The sequence below is a fragment of the Solanum stenotomum genome, unplaced genomic scaffold, assembly GCF_019186545.1.
Source record: "Solanum stenotomum isolate F172 unplaced genomic scaffold, ASM1918654v1 scaffold1482, whole genome shotgun sequence".
NCBI classification, from domain to species: domain Eukaryota; kingdom Viridiplantae; phylum Streptophyta; class Magnoliopsida; order Solanales; family Solanaceae; genus Solanum; species Solanum stenotomum.
The window spans coordinates 58,292-84,455 of NW_026023234.1; the positions used below are offsets into that span (position 1 = coordinate 58,292).

Below are 26,164 nucleotides of genomic sequence, written 5' to 3' on the forward strand. Positions count from 1 at the left end.
ATCTCATATAAGTGATTTATTTTGGGTAAGTAATTTTTTTTATATTTTAAATATATATAATTAAATTCAATAATTGTTATAGTTTTTCTCGAAGTAATTATAAAATTGTCTTTGTATAATTATCACGAGTTCAAATCATGAAAACTTTAGAATTCAAGTCGTAAAAATAATCATGAATATTTACATTAGGTAATGCGAGATATTTTATATATCGAGATTTCTATTATTATACTTTTCATTGCTTTTGATAAATTAATTTGAGAGAAAAATGTTTTTTTACTTTTTATTTTTGAGAAAATTATTTAAGAAAATATTTGTGTTAAACCCCAAATGCTACTGCTTCTGAACCCACACACAAACGCTTTTCACTTTCAGCAAGCGCCACCATCCTCCGCCGCTCACCGCCGCCGCCGATTCTGTATTTGACCTCCGAAACCCTAGAAGCTTCACATCGTAGATAGATTCTTCTAGAAGAAAATGTGGAGAAGACTCTCTTCTCAGCTCCGAGCTCTAACTCCATCCCTATCTCCTCCGAAATGCAACCTTTTCGTAACAAGTTCTGTTTCATCTTCGTCTCTGACGTCGGAGATTTTTCGTCCATCCGTGGCTCTGTATAATCGACATTTTAGCTCTGAATTTGGTACGCTACTATTATTTTACATCTTTTTTCTACTATTTACCTCACTGCCATTGGCTTGAACTATAAGAGTTGAACAATTATATGTATGTGCGTGTGGAGACATAAGATCTGGATTGTGATTTTTCCTTTTGTGATGTTGTATGTATTTAGAGGTGGTTTGGTAGCCAGTTAGAGTGATGCAACTATTAGTAATGCAGAAATTAGTACGAGGGAATTTATGTATTATTTTGTATAGGTGTAAGTAATGTAGGTTTTAGTTATTCATGTATTAACTATTCCATCTTTATCCTGCATAAAATAATGTATAGATTTTCTCATATTAGTTATGCGAGTTTCTAAATTGTAAACCAAACATAGTACTAATTTTATAAGAACTAGAATCATATGATATGTTAGGAATTTCTTATGATAATCATCCACGCTTGAAACGTATCTTAATGCCTGAAAGTTGAATAGGAGGGCCATATATAAGGATTATATTAGCCCCAATGTTTATGAAATACGAGATGCTCATTGAATGATACGATAGCTACCAAATGTGGTATTACTTATGCAAGATTTTTACCTGCATAGCTCATCTCTAAACAATACCAAATGGCCCCTTATTGTATATTTGATGGTAATGAGTTGAGAATATTTTGTTTAAATTTTGTAAATCAGGCAATGCTTCTAAGGAGAATGAAGTCGAGCATGGAGTAAGTTCTCATCACTCTTATCTCCTTAAATCTTATCTATATTGACGGGTCTGGGCTCCACGGTTATAAGAAAAAATAACTTTTCTATATTGACTGTTAGATTATACTGAACAATGTGTTGGTCTTATGGTGTGTGTTGTTGAAGAAAATTCTGAATGATTGGTTTACAGTGTCAGAGTTTCTTTTTATCATTTTGATAGTCTTCTCATTTTAAGCCGAGGGTCTATCGGAAACAACCTCTCTATATCTACGAGGTAGGGGTAAGGTGTGCGTACACTCTACCCTCCCTAGACCCCACTTGTGGGATTATTACATTGGGTATATAGTAGTTGTTGTATTTTGATAGTCATTTCTGTAATAAAGAGATCATTTTGATAATTCCTTTTTGATATTATTGACTAGTAAATGTTTGTTGGAACTTTTGGAGTCTGTTCATTACATAGGATTTATTGACAATATGGATTGGTTGGAAGCTATATATGAGTAATATTAGAATGGTTCTCAGCTCCACATGCACACATGTTTGAATCTCTGTATGTTCTTGGTGGGGTGATATTAAGCTGTATATGTGTTGTGTTATGGTGGTACTAATATTCTGTGGCTAATGGAATATGGATCAACATGCCTTTTGCAGTGTCCAATAATTTGAATGGAAGAACTACGTTACATGTTATGCTGTTATGGTGGTTCCTTGTGGAATACGTTGATCAATAGTGTTTTAGCATTACATTAAATTAGTATTGTTTTCTTCTGAAGCTCTGACGATTGATATTGTAACTGCAACTTATTTCAGAACTTACTCAAAACTAGATTGAACGTGTCTGTTCACTCTGAGAATAACAGACATGCTTCACTAACATCGCCTTACAAGGGTTATAGATCATGTTTATCGCAATACAATGCCATGGTCCCAAGTTTCCCTAGAAGATTCATTACAACAGGTGCTACTTCAGTTGACATGGTTTCTGAAGATGCTTCTGCTTTGGCAACTCCACGTATCAAATTTAAGAGGCTTGATAAAACAGCAAAACATATAATGCAGGTATACAAGATGTGATCTTTTTTTCCAAATATTGCTCCCTTTGATGTTTTATTTTGTTGCCCTTTTTTCTTTTTCTTTTGTTACAATTTAAGAAATTATGATATCATCAATGTCTAAGGGAAGTCCTATTGATGTAGATTCTTGATAAGGAAGCTGTTGAAGAAGTAAGGGCACAGAGTGAGATTCCTGATATAAAGCCTGGTTATATTATCCAGCTCAAATTGGTATAGAAGCTTCTCTCAAAAGGATCATGTCTCATTTTTTAATTCCTACTTAACAGCCAGCATTGAACAAATGCTGTTGTTTTGGTGGTGTATTTTTAATCTGTGTTTTGTGCACATATGATCCTCCAACATGTTGGACTGATTTCATAGAAAGAAATTCCTGCATATATTTTTCATGTATGCTTGCTCCATCTTTACAAGAGAAGTATGACTTGTGAAAAAACCAAAAGGAAAACTGTGCTTTTATTGGTGGTATGATGATGGTTATATTGCAGGAAGTGCCAGAGAACAAGAGACGTGTTTCAACTATCAAAGGCATAGTGATAGCAAGGCGCAATGCGGGTTTAAATACTACATTCAGATTAAGAAGACTTGTGGCTGGAGTTGGGGTTGAAAACCTATTTCATCTGTAAGTCATCAGGTTTATGTGTTTGTTAGATTCTTAATTGAATGCTCTTTTGGTTGTCAGTTAATGCTTGCACTTGCTAGATTTAGGTTATGTTGCTACTTCCTTTTATTATTGGAAAGTGTGAGAGGTTAGCTTTGGTGGGTTGTAGGAGAGGGAGAGGTAGGCCAGAGAAGTATTAGGGAGAGATGATTAGACAAGACATGATTCAACTTCAATTCATTGAGGACACGAGCGCGCAATGGCTCTCTGATATGGGCTTGTTTCTTCAAGCTTCGCCCAACCTATACAAGGTGTTGCTCGTTTTCTCTCCGCCACTAACTTAGATAGGAGATTATGAATGACACGGATTAGGATAGGGGATTAGTCAGTAGTTGTGCGTTGCCTAGCTTCTCCTTTCATTCCAGTAGTAGTAGTAATACTCCTGTAGTTCTTGTCCTTCGATTTATCTTACTATCTGTTGTTTTTGTACTTCGATTGGCTCTATTTTTTTTAGTTATTACCAAATTTTATTTGTCCATCATACTTTGCCATTTTTTTTGTTGCCATTTTCTTTCTTGAGCCCAAAGTCTATCTAAAAAAAATTCTCTCTTCCTCCAAGGTAGGGATTAGGTCGGTGTATACTCTACCCTCCCCAAACTCCACTTGTAGGATTACAATGAGACATTGTTGTTGTCGTATTGCACTATTGAGCAAATCTAATTTTGGATAGTGATTATTTGCTTAACCTGATTGAAGCCATTACTATAGGAGTTGTAGTGGTAGAAAGTCAGGGAGAGTGATGTTTTTTTTTAATAAGGATTGGCATTGGCATGACATTAAGGAATGATCCTCAGGTGGTAATATAAGTTTAAGTTGATTTTGACCTAGAAGGTTAGCATGGTGTTCGTTGACCTAGAAAAGGAAGGTCCTTCAGAGATGTGCGATGGCTTACATTAGGGCTATTAAGGACATGTACGATGAATCCAAGACTCGAGTTAAGATTGTGGGAGGTGACTTAGAACACTTTCGGTCATGATAAGGTTGCACCAGAGATCAACCCTTAGCCCATTCATCTTTGCCTTAGTGATAAACGAATTAACATGACAAATTGAAGGAGAGGTATTGTGGTCTATGTTATTCATTGATGACATAGTATTGGCTAATGAGATGTGTAGGAGTTAATGGTAGGATGAAGTGTGGCGAGAGACCCTACACTATAAAAGTTTTAGGTTAAGCAGGACTAAAATCATAATACATGGAGTGCAAGTTTGGTGACCTTACGTATGAGGCAGAGGGGGGAAGTGAAAATCGAGGAACAAATCATACCTAAGAGAGGAAGTTTCAAGTATCTTGAGCCCATAGCCCAAGGAGATGGGGAGATTGAGATGATGTTGTACTTCGTATTAGAGTGGGTAGGTAAAATGGAGGTTCACATCCAGTGTGTTGTGCATAAGACTGTGTTACCAAGGCTTAAATGTAAAATTTACAAAGTGCTAGTTAGACCAACGTTGCTATATGCGGGAGAGTGTTGGCCAGTGTAGAATGCAACGTTCAAAAAATGAAGGTAGCAGAGATGAGATGCTCAAATGGATGTGTGGGCATATTCAAAGAGATGATTAGGAATGAAGCTATACAGAGCAAGCTGAGAGCGATGGAAAGCGAGGGTGAGATGGTTTATGCATGTGAAGAGAAGGTATGAGAGGTATACCGAAGAAGAACTAGGGAGAGGTGATTAGACATGATATGATACAGTTTCATTTGTTTGAGGACATGATATGGAGGTTGAGGATTAGGGTAGAGAAGGTTAGTAGGTAGCTGAGGTTGTTATTTTCTGTGTGGGAGTGGGTGTAGGCTAGCCTTTTCCTCTTCTTCGTCTTCTTGGTAATATTATTCAATTATCGCATAGTTTCGTAATCTTGATGTGTATTACTCCCTCTATTCACTTTTACTTGTCCACTGTTTCAAAAATAAACTCACTTTTACTTGTCACATTTAACATATCAAGAAAAGACAATATTTTTCATGTTTTACCCTTTGCATTGATTACTTATTTTCAAATAATTTTTCAAGACCTAATACTAAACATTGATTAATATTATAGTAAAATACTCATATCAACAATTGTTTCTTAAAAGGACATGGCAAAGTCTGAAGTGGACAAGTAAAAGTGAACGGAGGGGAGTACTATTTTGTTGCTGCATTTGTTTGTATCTTGCTACTTTGCTGTCTCTTTTCTTACAATCTTGTGCCACATACTTCCCTTTTGAGACTAGGAACTACCTCTCTACTTCACAAAGGTAGGGGTAAAGTCTGTGTACGTCCTACACCTACCCTCTCCAGATCCCACTTTTGGGATTTCACTAGGTATGTGGTTGTTATTTTGCTATATTAAAACCAGGTCAAGTTTGCCAGGAAAGATAGTTGAATCTGCAGATTTTATTTGGTTTGTAATGATATGATAACATCCAAGAGGAAGGAAGGTTTCTAGGTAGGGTGTTTAAAATGGTTAACTTAGGTGCCTAAAAATCGTTCTCTAGGAAAACTGGGATGGTGCTTTTTGTATACATAGGTTCATAGCTACCTTAAAAGTATGTGGGTAGCATAAGTCTATAAGGGTGATCAGAGCTAGTATGGTCTTTGCCAGAAGGTTAGCATGCAAGGAGTGGCACAGTACTGTTCTTACGCGACTCCGTAGATATATCTCAATATCTCATCAACTGTCTTCTTTCATCTAATTTGTGTCTGTCACATGGGTGAACTTAACTCTTCTTCATCAAAATATTTTGTACTGGTGAGTGGTGACACTCCCCCCTCCTAATAGTTTTACTTGCATCATTCCTAAGATCCTTCTAGTTACAGCCAATCAATAACATTAAACATATCTTCAGTATCTCCTATCACTACTTGCTTACACCAAAAAAAGTAAAGCCCTAGGCAGTTTTTCTTTATCATCTGAATATTGTTCTGTTTTCCTTCAAAACATCTTTGATTCATCTCCTTCCAAATTGTCCACCAAATGCAAGCTGGGACAATCCTCCGTCTCTTCTCCTTTTTTCCTGCATTTCCATCCCTGTTCCAGCTGTGTAGGACTTCTATAATTCTCCCAGGCTTTGTCTACTTGATCTTCCTCTTGTGGATGAACATTTGCCACAATTGATCTGTCCATTTGCTGTGTAAAAAGAGATGGTTAACTGTCTCCACCTGTTCTTTACATAGATAGCATCTAGAACATAGATTGTATTTCCTCTTGTTCAAGTTCTCATGTGTCAAGACTGCCTCCTCTGCCAAAAGCCATTTGAAATAATTCACCTTGTAGGGAATATCTGTTCTCCAGATCATCCTCCAGGACCATCCTGCTTGCTGCACCTCAGTAGAACTGAGTTCTCCGTATGCTACAGCGAATTCTCCCCTTCTCTGCCCCTTCCATACTAGTCTATCTTTCCTCTCCTGTCAGATTGGTAGCTATATGTTTTGTGCCATAGTGCACCTCTTATTTTGTTTTTAATTGACTAAGGTATTGTTTAACTTGCACAATTTACATCTAAAATCTCGTTAGTTATACATAACACATACTGACACTGGATTCCTGCAAATTTGTGGAATAACACATACTGACACCGGATTCCTGCAAATTTGTGGGTGTGTAGCTCTGTTGTAATTAATAATTGTAGAGGTGTTCCACGATTTGCTTCTAGAGCTTTCACCAAATTGAATTCCTAATGTTTTAAGTGATACGATTATTTGCAGGTACTCTCCCAACCTAAAGGAGATAAAGGTGCTGGACAAGAAAAGAGTGAGGAGGGCCAAGCTATACTATCTCAGGGACAAAATGAATGCCCTGAAAAAACACTAACAAGCTAGCTATGTGGAAGGTACAATATAAGTGTTCGATGTTATTGCCTAAAGATATCCGTCAAATTCTTATGCGGTACCCTAAGAAAATGCTGTTTATCTATCAGGGTCGAGCCTATCATCTCAAAGTTGTTTCGCCAATGTAAAAGACTGCAGCAGAAAAGAATCTTATTGTTCCAATTCTGGGTCACAGGTTTTACTTATCTCTATTGATCAACATGTATCAGCAACATACTTTTCCTTTTCGAGCAGGTAACTTTTACTATGTCGCAAGCAGATCTTGCCATAGAATTAGCATATCTTTTTGTTAGATTCTACGACTCTCATAAACCGAGAGTGGTTTAAAAAAAAGATGTTTTGTTGACTACATCAGAACTGAATGAAAAGCTATACGATCTTTACTAAGTTTTAGCAATTTCTGTTGAGCTGCACTTGTGGTCTCTGTGACTTTACCTGAAGAGATTCAAATAAAGCATATTTCTCTTTATTTTCTGGTTGAATAGTTTGGTGAGTTGTGGTTTGTAAATTTTGTAATTGGATTTGGACTCAAAGAAAGGAGACTTTTCCAGTGTGATCGAAAACTCAAAAGAGCTTATCGATGGTGCGTTTCCTTGTTTAAGCTACCCTTCAGTGTAGGCAAGGCACCAATGTGTCCTCTTCCCACTCTCAAAGGGTAGTCTGGTATATTAAGTTCTTGCTATGCGTGGGGTTCCTCTAAGGACGGGACCATATATATAGTATGATCAAGTGCTAGTCAAATATATTACCCTTTCTGTCTTAGTTTTGGTTCATGTGATATGTGATATGTGACCTAACATTGTATTTGGTCCCCTTATTAAAGTATATATTATCGTCAAATATAAAATAACAATATAAGTTTAATTTAATATATGAGATATTAATATAATAAAACGATTAATAATTCTACAAATTTGTGAATATTCAAGAGCAAATGATTCGAGAGTGAACATTCAAGCAATCGAATATAAAATGCATCTAGTTAAATATGAGAGAAGAGAATCAAAATTGTCCTTTTTTTCTTTGAGTTAATTAATAGTCCTTCATGTTTCAAAAATTGGTACATTTATATGTTTATTTTTTTAGCGGAACTTTTCTTTGCATGTGAGAAAGCATTTGCACGATAAATCTACTTTCATGTTGCAAACTAGATTTTCCCCTTCTTCTCCTAAACATGAGAGCACGATGAACAACGAGACAAACATGTTTAGTAATAGGGAATTCTAGTTGCTACTATGTTACCAGCAACGAGCTCACACTCGATGATCACCATCTATAATCTCAAACTTTTATATCTTTTTTTCCTCGCGTTTAAACAATCGATAATGAAGAAGACTCGAAGACTATTTTGCATCCATAAAAAAAAGAGAATAGGATTGATCAGATGGCTCACGTTCAACTATTAGAATAATTTAAATATTAAAATTACAATTTATAAAATCAAATTATTTTTTGTAACTATAAATTCGTATGGGAATGGGATTACAATTTTTGGAAACTTTTTATTTTTTTCCTTTCAGATTCCAACTTGGTTTCGGAAGTTAAAAAAAAAAAATCTCTATATAAACGCAATTCCTAACTCTGTTTCTGTCTTTTTACTAGCAATCGATTTCATATAGCGAGGCTATACGAATTCAAATAATAACTCCATGGGAGAGAATTCGAGCCGGAAAAGAAAACAAGAAGAATTAGTCACTTCCTTGTCTGAGTCATCTTCTGCATCTGACTACGAAATTGATAACTCCAAAAGGCGTCGTGAGGAGGAGAGGACAAAGAGAGAACGGAAGCATAGATGCAGCAACAGTAGTAGTCAGTGGCGGAGCCAGGAATTTCACGAAGAGTGTCCAGAAATAGCTCATTCCTAGGAGGTGAAAGCACTGGGCTACAATAACTTCTTGTGTTAAGGGTGTCCAAATTATGTTATTTAATCATTTCGTGTATCATTTTACTTGTATATACGGTATTATTTTCCGACGAAGAGTGTCCAATTGAACACCCTGACCACCATGTGGCTACGCCACTGGTAGTAGTAAGAGATCGAAACGAGAGGGGAAGAGGAAGGTCGTGGTGATACTAGTGTCTGGACAGATACCCCATCAGTTCGAGCTCAGAAAGTCAAAATGAATCATTTGGAAGCTTCAGCACTTGCTAGATCAAGTGTCGATGCTGAACTGGTGGTACATTATGTTGGGATATACTATTAACCATGTAATTGTGTTATAGTAATTTTTATTTAATCCATTGTAAAGATTTTTTATGTTATTTATTTAATAGAATAAAATCTTTGTTTAAATAGATCATTATGTATATATGTGTGTCCATTGCTTATATAGTAGACAATTTTGTGTATGGAGTATTTTAATTCATACGCGGAAGATTAAAATTGTCAGTGCATATAAGTTATAAATTTATGTTCACGATCAAAGATGAAGTAGGACGAACATCTTGATGATCGTAGCACAAGATCAAAATATAATTTGATCTTAATTATGAGAATGGTTAAATTTCAACTTCTTGTGCTAGTACATTTTGTATGTATTGAACGGACCAATTAGAGACAGTTGTTTATGTTCTGAATATTTATAAATAAATTCTCTAGTCCACTACATGTACTTATACTCTTAATCTTGATATAATTATTATGATCTATGTAATTTATTTTGTTGTTTTAATCTATTAAAAGGTGAGATTTTTTGATGAGTCAATAAATTCCTAATAGATTAGATAATGACAAATTACATTAGTGAAATAATAATTAGTTGATAGAACCGTGTCTCGGTCCCGAGTTGAAGACACCCCTTTATGGTTACTTATAAGTTTTCATGTGAAAACCCTGCAGGTGGATTGTATATCCGTCATGTGAAATAAGTTAAGTAAATATAATAAAGGATTAATTTAATCAATGAATTAAATTTTCAGAAAATTTTGATTTAATTGATTGGTGTCGGTAATTTTAACACGGGGGATTAATAAGATGTAGTGGTAGATTTCGAAATTAAATCGAGGAGTGCAATTACAGATTTTTAGTGGAATAATTTGTAATTTATTGCGATATGGTTAATTCGTTCATTTGAGAATTATTATCGTAATTGGAAGCCTCTATTAAATATATCTAAGGTTCCTACTATGCCTGATTAATTGACCAAGTTTGAAAAGAAGGACAAATTAATTTTATTGTTGGTCTTCTTTAAAGGATGAATTATTTGAGAGTTAAATATTGAGTTAATGACAAAAATGTTTGGCCTTAAATGGATGAAAACGTTTTTTGTATTAATCTCAATTTATTCTCATTTTGAATGATCCTCTTGATTGCTCATTAAGCCTGAAATTTATTTGGTTTTTCCTATTCATTCTTGAGTTGGAAAACTAGTATAAATAGGCTGGATATGGCATGAAAGAAATCATCTTTTAAAAACAAGTAATACTTGCCCACACAAGTAACTTGGTAGTAACAATCAATTAGGAAATAGGAGAAGATCGTAGCTCTGGATCCTTGGCATCTGGACGACTTTTGTAGAAGTTTCAACAGGTTAGTCTTCTTCTAAATTCGTTCATGTTATATTGTTTAGTCTACATGTAAGTTTTGTGATCTTGAATATAGCTTCCNCTTCCGCGGAACTACTTGCTGCTGCAGCTAAGTTGACTGAAGCACAAGATGAGCTGAGGGATGTTGAGATGGAAGAAGATCCTGATTTGTTTATAGGACCTCCACCGCCTGCTTTGATGACTGAGGTAGAATCAGCAAACGAGATCGAGCATTTTGAAGAGGTTAAAAGAATCATAGCATCAGATGCAGATAACTCATATGATGTTTTGGGCGCGAACAGAAATATGTTGAATGATAACATTAAGAAACTGTACTTGATAAATGCACTCATCCTGAAGCTCACCACGCGTTCATCAAGCTGAACAACGCGTTTAAAGATTTGCAAGATTCAGATAAACGGAAAGTGTTGGATGAGAAAATAAAGCATAAGGAAGAACAAGAGGAAATGAAGGCAGAATTACAAGCCGCCCAATGAAGATGTTTTCAAGTTGCACTAAAAAGGGATGAATGGATGACTACATTGCCTCCAGAAAGAAAATCTGGTGTTGTGAGAATGCACTCAACGATGAGGTTTAGCAAGAGCTCGAAAGAAGGTCGTGGTGATACTAGTGTCTGGACAGACACCCCATCAGTTCGAGCTCAGAAAGATCATTTGGAAGCTTCAACATATACTTATAAAGAACGGCAAGAAAAGAGTAGATCAAGTGTCGATGCTGAACTGGTGGTACATTATAACAAAACGAGACGATCAAAATCTTTGGTAGAAAAGCATCAAGAGACTGCAGCTCGTACCAAGTCAATGAAAAAATCGAAGCATGAATCAGTGAATGAAGAATGGAAAAGAAATCATCCATCGAAACCTTGGGATCGCGAGAAGGATTTAATAGCCGGAAGGCAAAATGTTAAGCTTGATGCTTCAGACATGTCGCAGAGTCTCACTTCCAGGTTTTCTTCCTGAAAGTAGACGACAAGTTTTAAATCTTAATGCAGGCAAGGCATATCTTGTTGAATCAGTCTTTTTTGCCACATCACGTCTCTAGAAGAGTTGTGGTCATGTTCCATGTTTGAATTTGTACTGAGCTCGATCTGATAGGGGTCTGTCCTGAAGATTATCGTGGACGAGACTGCTGATCTAGTAGGGAATGCTGATTTTTGCTTCACTCATTGCTACAGAAAAGTCAATAAAGTGGCCGATCATCTTACTAAATTAGCTACAATGAGTAGTGGACCTATTTTATACAGTAGGCTAGATCAATTGCCTAGTGGTACAACAAAGCCAGTTATTTTGTAAGCCTAATCTGTATAGTCTCTAGATATGCGGGAATATAAAGCAATGACATGCTTAAATATTTCCGTTTTTGCAAGGATTGCTTGACAATCCCTGAGGTATATTTGGAGTTAAAGCTAAGTCCCTTTGTTGTGCTTCTACATGATTTATATATTATACCTCAATCCTGAAATATATATATATTTTTTAAAAAAAAACTGAAAAGAGATATCCTGAACCTGATACTTTTTGAAAGTTAATTTAATTGACTTAATAAAACAGTAAAATATAAATTTCAAATGTTTACGTGATACTCTTTTTGTACCAAAATAGTTGTCAAGTTACATTTTTTGAGAATTAATTTAAATAGTTTTCCAAGTAAATTAAACTAATTCAATATTTTAAATTAAAAATTACACTAAAAGTAGTAGTAACTACAATTTTTTAATATTAATATGATAAATAAAATATATTTTAAAATATTGATGAAAATTTATTTAGTTTAACTAATTGGATTTCGAAAAGTGGAACATGAAAAAATATTTGAAAGAAAAATATATTTATGATATTCAATAACTCATTATTATTACTATTTATTTTATTTTTTAAAAAAATGAAACTTCTCTCAAAGTTGCCCTATAAATTAAAACTGAGCAACAAATAATTCAATTTCTCTACTCTTAACAGTAAAAAAAAAGGGCTAAATTTCCTCTCTTCTTCCGGCGAAACTATGGCGGCGTTGAGTCTCCGAAAGGGCAATACCCGGCTACCGCCGGAGGTAAATAGGGTGCTATACGTTCGGAATCTTCCGTTCAACATCACGAGCGAGGAGATGTACGATATCTTCGGCAAGTACGGCGCTATTAGACAGATTCGTATTGGTACAAATAAGGATACACGTGGTACTGCTTTCGTCGTCTATGAGGATATATATGATGCGAAAACCGCCGTCGATCATCTATCCGGCTTCAATGTCGCTAATCGGTAAAAAAAAAAAGGAACTTTTGGCTTATTTCCGGTTTTTCTATCGCGTTAGGGTTTATTTGCTTGAATTTTAGTATTTGATGCTATATTGGTTTCGGTTTCGATTTGGTAATCTACGTTTAATAATTATATAAATTTTAAACTAATCTAAAAGATGTATGTAGATTTCGTAGTCCGAGTAAAGTTGTTACATCTCTGAACTAGTTAAGGTTTGTTTTATGAATTTTGATCTTATTCTTCTCAATTTTGACTAGTTTACTTCAATAGTTAGTAGATTATGGTTTTTAAATAACTTCGGTGTCCGGGCGAGCTTGTGCTCACTTCAACTTAACTACACACGATACCTGTCACCATATTACCTCCCACAATATTAGGTAACTATGTCCTCCACCAAGGCTAGGACAGATGAGAAGAAATCACATGGTGTTTTTTTTGTCTTTGCTGGGATAGTAAATTTGTTTTTGATATGAATTAGGAGTCCTTTTTGAAACCTGATATAAATTATGAATCCTTGATCTTATTCTTCTCAATTTCGACTAATTTACTTCAATAGTTAGTAGATTGTCTTTTTAAAATTAACTGTGGTGTCCGGGCAAGCTTGTGTTCACTTCAACTTAACTACACGCGATACCTGTTACCTCTTTACCTCACACTGTACCAGGTAACTATGTCCCCCAAGGCTATGACAGATGAGAAGAAATCAGTTGGTGTTTTTTTTTTTGTCTTTGCTGGGATAATAAATTTGTTTTTGATATGAATTAGGTTTCTTTTTTGAAACTAGAGGTGTCAACTTACTTAATTTGATGTATATTTGGTGTAGATTCCCAACTAGTTAGGATTAGTTATATGGATGTTCTATGTCAGCAGTCATTCTGCTATATCTTGACTTACTTATCAAGAAAAAATGGGGTCTTTTTAACATTATAGGTTCTGTTTTTTTACCCACGTACTTATCTTGATGTATATTTGGTGTTTTTGTTATTTGACAGATACTTGATAGTTCTGTATTACCAGCAAGCGAAGATGAGTAAGAAATTTGACCAGAAGAAGAAGGAGGACGAGATAACGAAGCTTCAGGAGAAATATGGTATTCCCAAAGATAAGTGATAGGGAAACTTATGTTACTGTTTTCTTTCCTTCATTATGTAAATTGAGCCAGTCTTAGCAAGGAGTGCATCACCTTTGGTGGAAACTGATCAAGGCACCCTGGCCACCGAATTATCAGACAGAGTAGCTTGTAGTGCTGTATCTTATTTGTAACGGATAGTTTTTGAGATGATTGAATGTTGTCAGATGTTTCTACCTATATCATGATGTTTCTCTCTCTTTCCCTCCTTGCTGTAGTTACCTTAACATTATATGATGAGTGCATTTGCTGTGTGGTTTCTTTCTGTATGTGATGCTTCAGCTGTGCTTTCTTTGACACATCCATTGCTTTTTTGGGGGGTGTGGGTGGGTGACTTGTACCTTGGGCTTCCACACGTTTGATGTTAAGAGACATTTCTTTGTTGGTTTGCAGCAAATGAATGCTTGCGAATGATATGGCCTTTCCCTACAACTTTAATACCAGTAATTGTTTTAGCATTTTTTTTGTGATATCCTTATCTTCTATTTCGACAGTGAAAACCATATAGATATACACTGCATAACTGCATGGATTAGCTCACACCAACCTGCCAATTAGGGATCCAAATTCTGGATTTTCATTGGGAGGTATTGGAAAGGATTTGGAATGATAATATAAATGTACACACATAACCAGATATCATTTTTTAGAATACACACATGTCTAGATATCTTGCTCCTTTAATAGCTGATGAGAGGAGATCGTTAGATATTTCAGTTACAATAGCACAGAACGTTGATGATGCTCCTTCGCATATGCTAAAGAAGGGGGTGATTGTGAACAAGCATGGGATTTTGCAGAAAAATTGAGGCATGAAGCCTGTGCTTGTTCTTGTTCCCAGATCACTCTGAATTTTTATCTGCAGTTACGGAGAGCTGGCATACTGATTTAATTGGTTTGTCATGTTATCCGACTTCCACCTGAATGTATTTTGATTTGCACTCATGTTTGGATTTAAATCTGGTAATTCAATGTGTATGCGAGTGTCCACAGGTTTCAAAGTCATATCTAAGAGGTTGATGTTTTGTGTTGAATTTCTGGTAATCATGTTTTATTTGGTGGATTATTAAGTTGGTTATTCATTGATTTTATCAATGAAGGGCAAATGACACTTGTCTACTAGAAGTACACCAAAAAGTAGAAAACCTTATTGTCTTCTATACACATTGAGACCTCGTGAATCCTAGGTACCAAAAAGAAATAAGAGATGAAAGGCAACGTCTCAAATATACAAATCCTTTCCTATTCCATCAAAATCTCTCCTATTTCTCTTTCCATAACCGTTCTTGACACTATCCACTCAAGAGCAAACCATCTCAGTATTTCCCGCGAGGCACTATCTTACAATGTAGAAGGAGGTGATTTTCATGTCTGTGCCCCTGAGCTTTTACACCTGAAACACACCAACTGATACATGTAATTTGCCTATTCCAGAAATTCTTTCTTGATAATACCTGAGGCCTATGGAAAGGCTACCTTTTTCATGCTCAGCATCTCTGTGCAAGTTATGTTTGTTTTGTTCATCCAAGATTTGCAACAATCTATTCTACAATATCTTGTCTTGTTTGAATGTAAGTGGATCAGCAAAGAACTATTTCCAAACTGCAACAACCTTCTATTGCAGTTTGATCTGAACTAAATGGATGGTTTATCGGCTCTGAATTTGGTGAAAGCAACAGCGTTTTGATATGTATTTGGCGTATAACTGAGTTTTGTTAACTTGTTTTACTTTTGCTAACATTTGATTCATGAGTTACTGCATAAAGATTAGAACTTCTTACGCCAGATTATACTTCTTGAAGAGATGTAATGCAATGTCTCTCCAGATTTCATGTCCTTGTGTCTCAATTCCCAAGATTTGCGGCATTATAGAGCTTGGGGAACTTGTGTTAGTTTTGGGATATCCCATTTTCTATTTTGGACAAGTATTTGGTGACTCTTTAAGTTTGTTTGAACTTTTTCCCTTGCTAATTTTCTACATTTTGTTGTGCTAGAATTTCATAACTTGTCTCTCTTTGGATGGTTTTAAGGTGGTGTTTGTTTTTAAAGTTTGAAAGATCCTCTCATTTTGTTGGTTTTGTTGTTTTCCTTCTCTACATTTTTATGAGAAATTCACCATGAATTCTTCGATTTGATGTAGCACTGTTTTAGGTGTGCTGAGTATCTGATATGCTTGAAAAAATGTAGTGTTTGAGCTCAATATATTGCTTTTCTCTTCCTGTCAGTAAAAACCTTTCACGCCAACTAGGACAGTTCAAAATCAAACCGAAATTGATAAATTTGTATTGAAATTTTTTATATTGGTTTATCACATACGTTCTAATTTGTTTTATTATCGGGTTATCGTTTCTTAACGGGTTAACCGATAACCTGATAGTAAATTAAATAATTATTTTTATACCGTTTTGTATATAAAATTCTTGACTTAGTGTTTAGTTTCCTATTTCAATTTCAGGCTGTCTCAAATTCTTGGTAATTCTACAAGTAAAAGTGTGTTTTTGAGCAAGATGCAATAGGTGAATTCATGTGCATTGCTCATTTGGTTTGTCACTGAGATTTTCAATGATATTCTTTTCATGTTAAATCTTAACGATTAAATCGATAACGATCAATAACCGTAAATCAATATCTTAATGGTTTTTTTAACGGTTTAGCACGTCTACAAATTGATAACTTCTAACCCTCAGGGGTTGGCCTGCTAGCAATTGACTTGAGCCTTGGGGTTTGCTCCCTTTCAAGGTCTCAAGTTAGAAACCCACTGGGTGCAAACAATTTCTGAGGGCCATCGGACCAGGTAAAACCTGAATTAACCGTGGTGCACTTGCGGGAAACTCCTTGCCGAGGGCCTGTGATCCCCGGGATTAGTCGGGGCTCAAAGAGACTCGGACACCCGGTGCAAATAAAAAAAAAAAACAAATTGATAACTAAAAAGACAAACTGATAAACATCAAAACTATATCGAAATGACTGATAACGCAGCCCTGTTGCCAACATATGGTCGAGAAATATGCAATTTTCCTTCCTTCCTACGTAAGCCACACAGTAACCAAGTTAAAAGAGAAGGTCATGAATTATAATTTTTGTGATATCTAGTTATTTTTGTTATAACCTTTCCATTGGTTTTGGACCAAAGAGACCCGTTAAAGGACCTACTGGTTTAGGTAAAATATCTAATGCATCCCGCAACCAAAATCATTTTTGGAGGAGAAACTACATGTTTTTTTTTTATTTTAAAAAAAAAAAAAAAAAAAAAAAAAAACACAAATCAGGCATACAACTAAACTAATACTGATCTACCCATTCACTATCCATAAATAAGCTGGTATTCTATTATATGCAACATACCTAATGAAATCACACAAGTTGGATCTATAGACATTTATAGTGTTCTATTTTATGCAACATGACAATTTAGAATTAAGAATCTATATCTTTAGATCAAACAAGAAGGGTCTAGCTGTTGGAACAATGGTACCCATTACTCATAAAGTTGGTTAATTACGCAAAGGTACGGAAAGAAAGGGATTCAAACCCTTGGTAAACAAAAGCCTGGTGGTATGTACGCAGCTTTACCTCTACCTTAGGAGAATAAAAGACTTTGCACACACGCATTTCCCCCCAAAATAAAAGCCTTTTTTAGGGAGAGTCAAAGTAGTAAATAGGCAGCTGCCACTCGAAACACCAAAACATCCACTGAATGCAATTAAGATAAGACGCATTCCTCCATTCTGGGTATTCAGTGATGAATTCATATGCAACACGCCAACATGTACCTTCGTTTTGAGCCTATGTTTTAACTGAATTCAGAGAAAAGAAAAAGGTAACATGTTTGATCTGTTAATACAAAGAAAATGATATGTCATCCATCACTTGATCTAAGTTCCACTGGACAAAAACTTCTAAAATCTGGAGGAACAAAGCTAAAACAGAACACATAAAGAGTTCCTCCATGTGCGAGATTGTCATAAGCCAGATTCAGGTTCCAATTGTAACTACCTGCAAGTGCTGGGTAGTGGATGACGAAAGAGAATTGGGAGGGTGGATTGCTTAGCTTCCAGCTGTAGTTGGCACTGCACGGGGCTTCGAATCCTCAGCCTTTTCGTGTTCCTTGTTAAGCATCTGAAATGGATATCACAAGCCTCAGACTCTATCCTGATAATAGATAAATGGGCTGGCTGTGCAGATATTATATGCAGCAATATGTACTCCCTCCGTCACAATTTATGTCGAATTGTTCGACTGGAGCAGAGTTCAAGAAAGAACAAAAGATTTTTGAAACTTGTGGTTTAAAACAAGCCATGGACATTTGTCTAACTACAAATCATCTTATCAAGGTTCAAAATTTAAATTTTAAAAGTTAAATTGTTTCAAAATATATAGGTATCAAATAACAGACTAAAAAGAGAGGTTTGTGGAAGCCAGGACATATCAACAAAATTCTAGGTATACGCAGGACAGTCATGTACAAGCAAGGACTCTGGTGAAAGATGGACAGTTGTATCCGCTACAGTGAAAGGTAGACAACAGAGTTCTAATCATGTGCAATTGTTGTAAAAATTGAAGACATTTGCACTAAACCACTGAACTAAGTTGTGGTTGCTGGCATATTCATAATTGAACTTTTTTTGACAAGCATTGAACACTCATTTAGATCTGTGTTACATTTGCACAACACATTTTTCGAAAGATAATGACAATCAAACAAGTGAAACTTTTGAAGCGTAGTTAAAAAGTAAAATGTACCTTGTTGTTGATCAAGTTATGGAGAGCAATTACACTTCGGATAAGAGAAGATAGATATATGACCAACATCATATCATTTGTTTTCACTGCAACAAGAAATCAAATGGGCACGCAAAAGATTAAAAGACCATATATCAGTAGTGGAGATTTTCTAATTGAAACAGAGATGGGATCCAGCTAATTCACCTGAAAATGATTTAACTAATTCAGCAACATTTAGATTGGGCAATAGATTGAAGACATCCTGGAAGAAATTTTTTATTTCAGAATTCAACATGTTAGCATCTTTGAATTGGACGAGAAGTCTGTTAAAAACCAGCCTATCGGCACCACAACAAAAATGCAGAGAACACTGACGGCAGTTGATGGATCAACAAAGTAACACTTTTGTTTAGATGCAGAACAGGAGTCATTTCAGCATTTTATATTAAAACTCACGTGTGAGTAACAGATTTGACCTAGAACCTTTGGTGCCAAAGCTTCAAACATCTTACTAAAACAAAAATCATCTCACAATGATTCAGGAGATCGCAACAAGCAATGACCGTATGTGCAACCAAACAGCACACATAAAATTCTTCATAGAAAACATGTTGCCACTCATAGCCAAGGAAAAGATATTTCTAAAAACTAGCAGCTTAATTTGTACAAAATAAGGTCCTTGAGCAGAGAAAGCTGCAGAAACCTTTTTTTCTGCTGAAGGACCTTATTTTGAACAAATTAAGCTGTGCTGGTTTTTAGGAATAATCTACAAATTCATAACTTTTTACTTGAAAGTTCCCCATAACGTCAACAACCTTTAGAACATTGATGAAGTTGGCAACTGAAAGAATGATCATGAAGCCAGAAAAGAGAAGGAAAGTTGATAGTAATGCTAACCTGCAAATGGTATAGAATCTCATGGTTCAAGGGGAGCTTCCCATCAATGACAAGATCTAAATAACTCCGTATCTCTTGAAGTCGAGCATCCAATCCCTTCAAAGCTGCCAGTTTCCCAGTTACCTGGATTGGAAGTGTTCAAAGTTCTTATTGCTCTCTACTTGTTAAGAAATCAAACTTATTATTATCAATTTTCTATAATTGAAAGGTCATAAGAAGGTTCTGAAAGAAACCTCAGTTGCAAGGGTACTGATAGTAGTATCTTTCACATCCCTTAGCAAGTGCTCAACACCTGTCCATTATAATACATGGTACACAAAATTTTAATGCATATGCTCAATGAAAATGTCACTTGCATTGAAGAATGACTGAAAACTGCTAACAATTCAAGCAAATGAAATAAGTTGAATTTTTAGAAGTAAAACAATGGTAAACTAAAGAGTAAAAAATCAATCTTGGAGTTGTACCAATTTCTTCAACTTCATGAGCAGCGATTTCTGAAGGTACATGCACAAACACATTCTGGCTTTTCTGAGTTGCATTCTGCAAGTATATACCCATCCACAGCACGTCAAGTACATTGCAAAAACAACTTATGAATATCAACAAGCACCAAACCCTTTTAGACAATGAACTACTAATCTAAGTTGTTACCTCTTTAACTTCCTCAACTGCATAGTATGCCTTAGTTGGTATTCCTAGCTCCTTAGGCTGGACATCAATTATAACCAAGACTGGAGTAGGGACGTAGCTGCAATAACACCACCAATAATAAGCAGCATACATGAGTGTGAAACCTTATGGCATAAAAGATACAGAGTTCAAAACATTGTACCCACAAGTTAAATAAATTCAATCTCTTGAAAAAGAGAGAACAATTTTAGGGGAGTTTCTAATATGTGCTGTGTGCTTTACATCATATATCCAATTTTTAAGTTCCGATATGAACCCCGCTCTCCCTCCCATGTCTTACACTGTATATCATAATTACTTCAGTTTAAGCTGGTTTTCAAAGGTGTAGCTGCCAGCATAGCAGAAACTTAGGTTTCTTTGGCTTGGGCATGTTGATTTTGCAATGTCCTTGCTAACCCTCAAGATTAGCGTGTTTGAGGAAAATCAATCCAGGAGACAAGTAACTTTTCCTACAAGGACCAGCATAAAACTTGGTAGCTTCTATAGAGAAGACAGTTCTGATGAGAAATTATACCTCTAATGATGGCCTCCTGCCCATTAAGACGCATCAGCATAGGGCAGGGATTATAGCAGGAAAAGAAGTGACCAAACAAGGATGAGAACTTTGGTGAAAATTCATGCAGCAAATCATTGCCTTAATAGAACTGACACTCGAATAGAACTCCAAGAGAGTGGAAAGCTAGTATTCACAGAATGAATAAAATTTATTTTACCATAATACTAGAAAAGTCTATGTTACCTTCCCGGACCCTGCGTGAACGGATTCTTCGAACACGGGGCTGCCTTTTTTTAACTAGAGAAGTCTATGTTGCTACTTTCTTCAATAACCCAGCTTTCTATGTCTTACTATTCGTTCTTTTAGCTTAGACTAAAATGGATCCAAAAATTGAAATATCACAACATGGAAAGTCTTCAAAGACTTCTAAAAGACTTGAGACAAGGCAAAACTTAAATTAAAGTAAAAAGGATGTGCAGCATCAATATTGTGCAAGAGGACATTTAAAGAAAATGTATATACAATGGAACTCATACCCACATTTAAATTTTGAGAACCTTTCCTCAGCAATAGGTAGAAATCCCCATTGGAGACATCTACCTAGATTTTGCATATAAGTTGCTTCCTTAAATTGAAGTAGCAAATAGGAAAAGGACAAGCCACAATTCCCATTATCTCCTCTCAGATATCTTACTTGTTAATGTCATACTATTATCAAAATCTAAACTAGGTTAAACTTATTGAAATTTATTAGAAAATCGTCATCCATAAATCCATTTTGAGTTTCGCACCAGAAGATGATTAACTACCATGAATTTTAACTATTAAAAAGTTTATTTGAGTTGGAATTTTTTGTATATCCATGAAAATGCATTTTAAATTGCATGAAGGGCTTGGGAGGTCAACAATGAAAGTTGTTATGTTAAGGGACTAGTACAAGATCAAGAGGGAAGTAAACTAGTTTGATTTGTGCATTTCAACGGTTTGTCCATTTTCCTGTGGCATTGCCTGTAAAGTCTATTAATTTGTATCCTTTTTAGCTATACCCTACTGTAAGCAATTCTCTCCTGAAGTTCCCGTTTTGCCGGATCTCTCTAACAGATTCATTTGATAAGTAAAGCTTGTAGCTTGAGAAAACCATCCAGGCATAATCAATCACCAAAGATTCTCATGTTGCCAAACTAAAGATGCCAAATAGGAGCTCTGAATGAAATGAATAAATAATAATGCCCTTACTCATTAAAAAGCCCATGAATGTTGAGGTCATTTTCCCTAAGTTTGGGACCAGTGCTATACCAACCAACAACATGCTCCTTTGCTGATACAATTAAATCAAAAGGAAGAATGAACATTCAAACAGGTGACAATACATCTAAAAAGATCATGAATTGCAAATCATGCAAGTAAATAATAACTATACCGTTTATCCTACGGAACATGGAAAACATTGATTCATGATAGTTATGGTCAAGAAACCAGATACTAGGGTCCCTGTCCTCCTCCTCAAAGGGCACTGTGAAACAGCGAAAGATGTTAGGTTAAATCACAAAACAGATTCATATCTATGGGCTGAGCCAACTCTTCATTTAGTTAGAAGTAAAATATGGAAAATGGTAAAGTGTTGCAGCCAGATGAACCCATCTCAGGAAACTGCGCAGGTTTCACAGTTATAATTTATTCAACTAAGTATGTAGACAGTCTAATTGATACTGCAATACATCTCCACAGAAAGGCTAGATGTCAGTCCTTCCCTCAAAATTCAGCAATCTCAAATTTAGCTCATACGAACCCTACCAAACTTCAAATTCCATCAAAAAGTAAAAGAACAAAAGCAACACAAGTATTAATCCCACAAATAAAAGCAAATTAACTGTTCTTTTACAATTTCCCAGCACATTAGATACCAATTCCTAGTTCCAATCTCAAATTTAGCTTATAAAAAACCTAACCTTTAAATTCCATCAAAATGCAAGAACACAAGCAACCCAATTATTAATCCCATAAATAAATGCAAATTGACTGCTACTTTACAATTTCCCAGCACATTAGATACCTATTCCTTGTCCCAACAAATTTAGCTCATAAAAGCTTAACTTACTGTAAATTCCATCATAATGCAACCGAATTAATCCCATAAATAAAGGCAAATTGACTACTATCTTACAATTTCCCAGCACTTTAGATACCTATTCTCAGTTCACAGTTCAAATCTTAAATTCACCTCATAAAAACCCTAACAAACTTCAAATTCCATCAAAAAAGCAAAATAACAAAAAAATAAAAAACCCCATGAAACAAAACATTGAACAGATCTGAAAAGGGTTTGCAACAATGATACCTGCATAGCTATTAGTAACATCAACAGTGCCTTTAAATGAAGTTCCAAGCAAAACCCCAACAACACGTTTCCTTGTGTCTCTTGCAACTCTATTGTAGTGGTCTACGATGCTCAAAAGCACAAGCGGATGAACTATCACCTTCTCAATCGGCCTCGAAGATATTTGCTGAGATTTGATTACATCCATTATTGCTTCTTCCTTTCTATCTCTCTTCGAAATCTGGAAAAAACTTGTTCTCCAAGGGAAAAAAAGAGAGAATCAAATAGCAAACTCTGTTAAGTATTTTCTTTTGTGTATATATATTTAAGACCTCTTTTTATATTTTGGCCAAACAGACCTTTATAAGTATTTTTTTTTGTATTGATTTTGATACTCATGATAATGGGCTTAGGGCCCATATTATTTTGGGCTATGTTGGACTAACGGCCCTAAAAACTATCATTTAATAATAAAATTTGCAAAAATCCTTACTCTCTCCTATTCTTGGTTGTATCACTTTATGAAATATATCGATTGAATACAGTACTTTACGCAATGCATTAATTTGATACATCACTTTATGCGATATATCAGGACGTACATGATGTATCGGGACATTGAATGATGTATCGGGATGTTGAGTGATGTATTCAAAATCGAGATGCGATGTATTGAGAATTTTTTGGGATGTATTCAAATTCCACCTAAATTAGGATATTTTTGTAATTTGAAAAAGAATAGGAATATACTATAATTAGCTCTTAACATTATGTGATTTGTGTATAATTTTCACTGACACTGCTGAGATATCCTCAAGCATAACTAATACAATCGTAATTAATAGGAAAAATTACAAAAATCCACCTTTTAGTTTACTTATTACCATTATTCCCTATAAGTTTTACAAATCTCTAAAATCCCTTATTTTCACGCATCAGATTAGTGTACCATGTATAAAATGTAATGTATCTTACTTAATGATTAATGTATCTCGCGCATCAGATTAATGTATCAACGCTTATATTATTGTATCCGTTTGAGGAATTTCTGTAATTTTAAACTTTTAAGAGATAAATTGTAATTTTACCTTGAAAGTTAAAAATATGTGATTTCTGTAATTTGCCCTAATTAATATAAAACATTACTAATTTCAGCATTATTAATACATGCGATTTAACACTATTCTTATACACCCCTATTCATGTAAATTATACATACCTTATACTAAATATAGTGTATAAACTAATGCATGTTATACATAAGTCGGAAAAAAATATATCAAACAAGATAATTAGTAATACACAAAACTAATACATGTATGGACAGATCTAGAGAGTTGTCAGAATGTTCATCTAAATCCACTCGATAAAAAAATACATAATATACAAGGTAACTTTATTTTATTTTATGCATATATATGAATTTTGAATCTCAAATACAAAACTAGAGACTTACTTAGTGGTTTAAAGTTCAAATACGATTTTGAATTCAAACTCCATCAAATGCGTTTTAATTTTTCAAACCCATCAACCTCATATACACCCACACACATGTTTCATCTAATTATGGTCTTGAAGACCTAGTGTCAATTTTAACATTACAAATACAAAATTTACTTTAAAGCTACTAGGTTCACATAACTAGTTCATCTAGCTAGTCAATTTTTTGGGTGGAAAGCAGGCCGGACCTTACGGGCGGGTATCACTACCCACCTAGTTGATAAATCAGAAATATAAAAAAAAAAACATATTTATTCTTGAAATTCTTTCTTGATTTTCAATAAAAATTCGTTCTTGGTACTTTTTATCAATACGAGGCTATCGTAACAGTATATAATAATTAGGCTCCTTATAGAAATTAATTATTGGGGACATATAGATTGGAAAGTATGCCTTTGCATCAGGCTATTGAACTATTGACAAGGGAGTGCATGCAAGGTGTTTGATGAAATTACTGAACCGTATGTTATCTCGTATAATGTGATGGTTGATGTTTGTGGGAAAAATGGGGATATGGGTTTGGGGTTCTTGATGTTTTCTTGCATGCCTTATAGTGATGTTTATTCATGGACTAGTATGATTCATGGGTACATGAAGAACTGGTGCTCTGAGGTTGCTGTTAAGTTTTTTTTTTTTTTGAGAAAATGATGGTACATGAGGATATGAAGTGTGGTTTATTGAAGCCAAATGAGGCAGGTAGATTAATCGCGCTTTATGGGAAGATGGGTTGTTTAGTATATGCTTGGAAGGTATTTGATGTGATGGTTAGCAAGTAGGTTTGAGCCTGGAATGGTATGATTTCTTCCCTAGCTTTGAATGGTAGGGAGAAGCAAGCATTAACGATGTATGAGAAGATGAGATCGAAGGGGCTGCAACCAAATGAGATTACCTTCGTGGCAGTTCTATCAGCTTGTGTGTGTGTCAAGCTTGTCGATTTCGGTTTTCAATTGTTTGAAGCAATGTCACGTGAATTCAGACTTGTAGCTAAAATGGAACATTATGGTTGTGTGGTTGATCTATTAGGGAGAGTTGGGCTACTGCAGGAAGCGTACGACTTCATAAAGAAGATGACTTTTGAAGCTGATGCTACTGTCTTGGGGGCTCTGATGGGTGCTTGTAGACTTCATGGAGCTATTGAGTTGGGAAATGAAGTAGCACAACTATTGCTGGGGTCGCAACTGAATCATTCTGGAGTTATGTGCAACTCTCATGCATTTATGCTGGCACAGAGAGGCTGGATCATGCTGCTTCCTTGAGAAAAGCAATGTTAGATGCTGGAATACACACAGTTCCAGCGCACAGTTTTATTAAGTAAGCTGATAACTGCAGCAGCTTGGTGATGGAATCTCGACTCATCTAAAAGGATCCTGCATATGGATTTAGCACATAGATTGAAGCACTGCTTAAAGAAAGCAGTAGTCATAGCTTGACTGATCAAGAAGGAGGACACATTTTTGTGAAGATGCATAGCAAACCTGGTTCCAAAGTCTGTTTGTCGAGGTATTTCTTTTTGTTTTCTACTTTTCTTTTTCTGAATCTTTTTCTTTGCCACGAAACTTTGAAATTATGGAGCGGCTTGCTAATTAATTAATCTGAACAATAGTTGATCACGTTACCTATAGGCAAGCGGTTCTGCTTGATTTCTTCCTAAATGAAGTTGTGACGTGTTTTCTTTCCCTTCAATTTTTTTTGACACTGTTTGCTCCATGTTATAGTGATATCACGAGAGGCTGCTCCTATAGCGTGTAGTTCT

General features: G+C 35.3%; 3 protein-coding genes and 2 pseudogenes across 3 annotated transcripts; 4 read left to right on the top strand and 1 right to left on the bottom strand.

Annotated features, from left to right (window-relative positions):
• The first annotated feature begins 336 nt into the window (after positions 1-336).
• On the top strand, positions 337-7,328 carry LOC125850191 (50S ribosomal protein L19-1, chloroplastic-like). The gene is made up of 6 exons (XM_049530071.1): positions 337-640; positions 1,301-1,335; positions 2,129-2,377; positions 2,515-2,601; positions 2,877-3,010; positions 6,737-7,328. The coding sequence occupies exons 1-6, from the start codon at positions 478-480 to the stop codon at positions 6,840-6,842; spliced, it is 774 nt and encodes a 257-aa protein (XP_049386028.1). The 5' UTR covers positions 337-477; the 3' UTR covers positions 6,843-7,328.
• A 1,180-nt stretch (positions 7,329-8,508) lies between these two features.
• Positions 8,509-11,364, top strand: LOC125850186 (uncharacterized; annotated as a pseudogene).
• A 982-nt stretch (positions 11,365-12,346) lies between these two features.
• On the top strand, positions 12,347-14,049 carry LOC125850193 (splicing factor 3B subunit 6-like protein). Its single transcript, XM_049530072.1, has 2 exons — positions 12,347-12,657; positions 13,647-14,049. Exons 1-2 carry the CDS (start codon positions 12,404-12,406, stop codon positions 13,762-13,764), a joined length of 372 nt encoding a protein of 123 aa, XP_049386029.1. The 5' UTR covers positions 12,347-12,403; the 3' UTR covers positions 13,765-14,049.
• Positions 14,050-17,486: 3,437 nt separating this feature from the next.
• Positions 17,487-23,229, bottom strand: LOC125850190 (26S proteasome non-ATPase regulatory subunit 7 homolog A). The gene is made up of 10 exons (XM_049530070.1): positions 22,933-23,229; positions 22,015-22,107; positions 21,831-21,912; positions 20,060-20,156; positions 19,873-19,948; positions 19,639-19,697; positions 19,406-19,528; positions 18,713-18,770; positions 18,527-18,612; positions 17,487-17,902 (listed from the first exon to the last, which is right to left on the bottom strand). The coding sequence occupies exons 1-10, from the start codon at positions 23,117-23,119 to the stop codon at positions 17,831-17,833; spliced, it is 933 nt and encodes a 310-aa protein (XP_049386027.1). The 5' UTR covers positions 23,120-23,229; the 3' UTR covers positions 17,487-17,830.
• Positions 23,230-23,573: 344 nt separating this feature from the next.
• LOC125850187 (putative pentatricopeptide repeat-containing protein At1g10330) lies at positions 23,574-25,898 on the top strand (annotated as a pseudogene).
• The last annotated feature ends 266 nt before the right edge of the window (positions 25,899-26,164 follow it).

What these genes read in the sequence shown, in the direction of transcription:
- LOC125850193 (XM_049530072.1), top strand. Translation starts at nt 12,404, where the DNA reads ATGGCGGCGTTGAGTCTCCGAAAGGGCAATACCCGGCTACCGCCGGAG. An exon ending in GGCTTCAATGTCGCTAATCG is followed by an intron (nt 12,658 to 13,646) that starts GTAAAAAAAAAA and finishes GTTATTTGACAG; the next exon opens with ATACTTGATAGTTCTGTATT.
- LOC125850191 (XM_049530071.1), top strand. Translation starts at nt 478, where the DNA reads ATGTGGAGAAGACTCTCTTCTCAGCTCCGAGCTCTAACTCCATCCCTA. An exon ending in ATATTATCCAGCTCAAATTG is followed by an intron (nt 2,602 to 2,876) that starts GTATAGAAGCTT and finishes GTTATATTGCAG; the next exon opens with GAAGTGCCAGAGAACAAGAG. An exon ending in GTTGAAAACCTATTTCATCT is followed by an intron (nt 3,011 to 6,736) that starts GTAAGTCATCAG and finishes GATTATTTGCAG; the next exon opens with GTACTCTCCCAACCTAAAGG.
- LOC125850190 (XM_049530070.1), bottom strand. Translation starts at nt 23,119, where the DNA reads ATGGATGTAATCAAATCTCAGCAAATATCTTCGAGGCCGATTGAGAAG. An exon ending in ATTCATGGGCTTTTTAATGA is followed by an intron (nt 20,157 to 21,830) that starts GTAAGGGCATTA and finishes GTGTTATTGCAG; the next exon opens with CTACGTCCCTACTCCAGTCT. An exon ending in ATTAGTTAAATCATTTTCAG is followed by an intron (nt 18,613 to 18,712) that starts GTGAATTAGCTG and finishes TTCTTGTTGCAG; the next exon opens with TGAAAACAAATGATATGATG.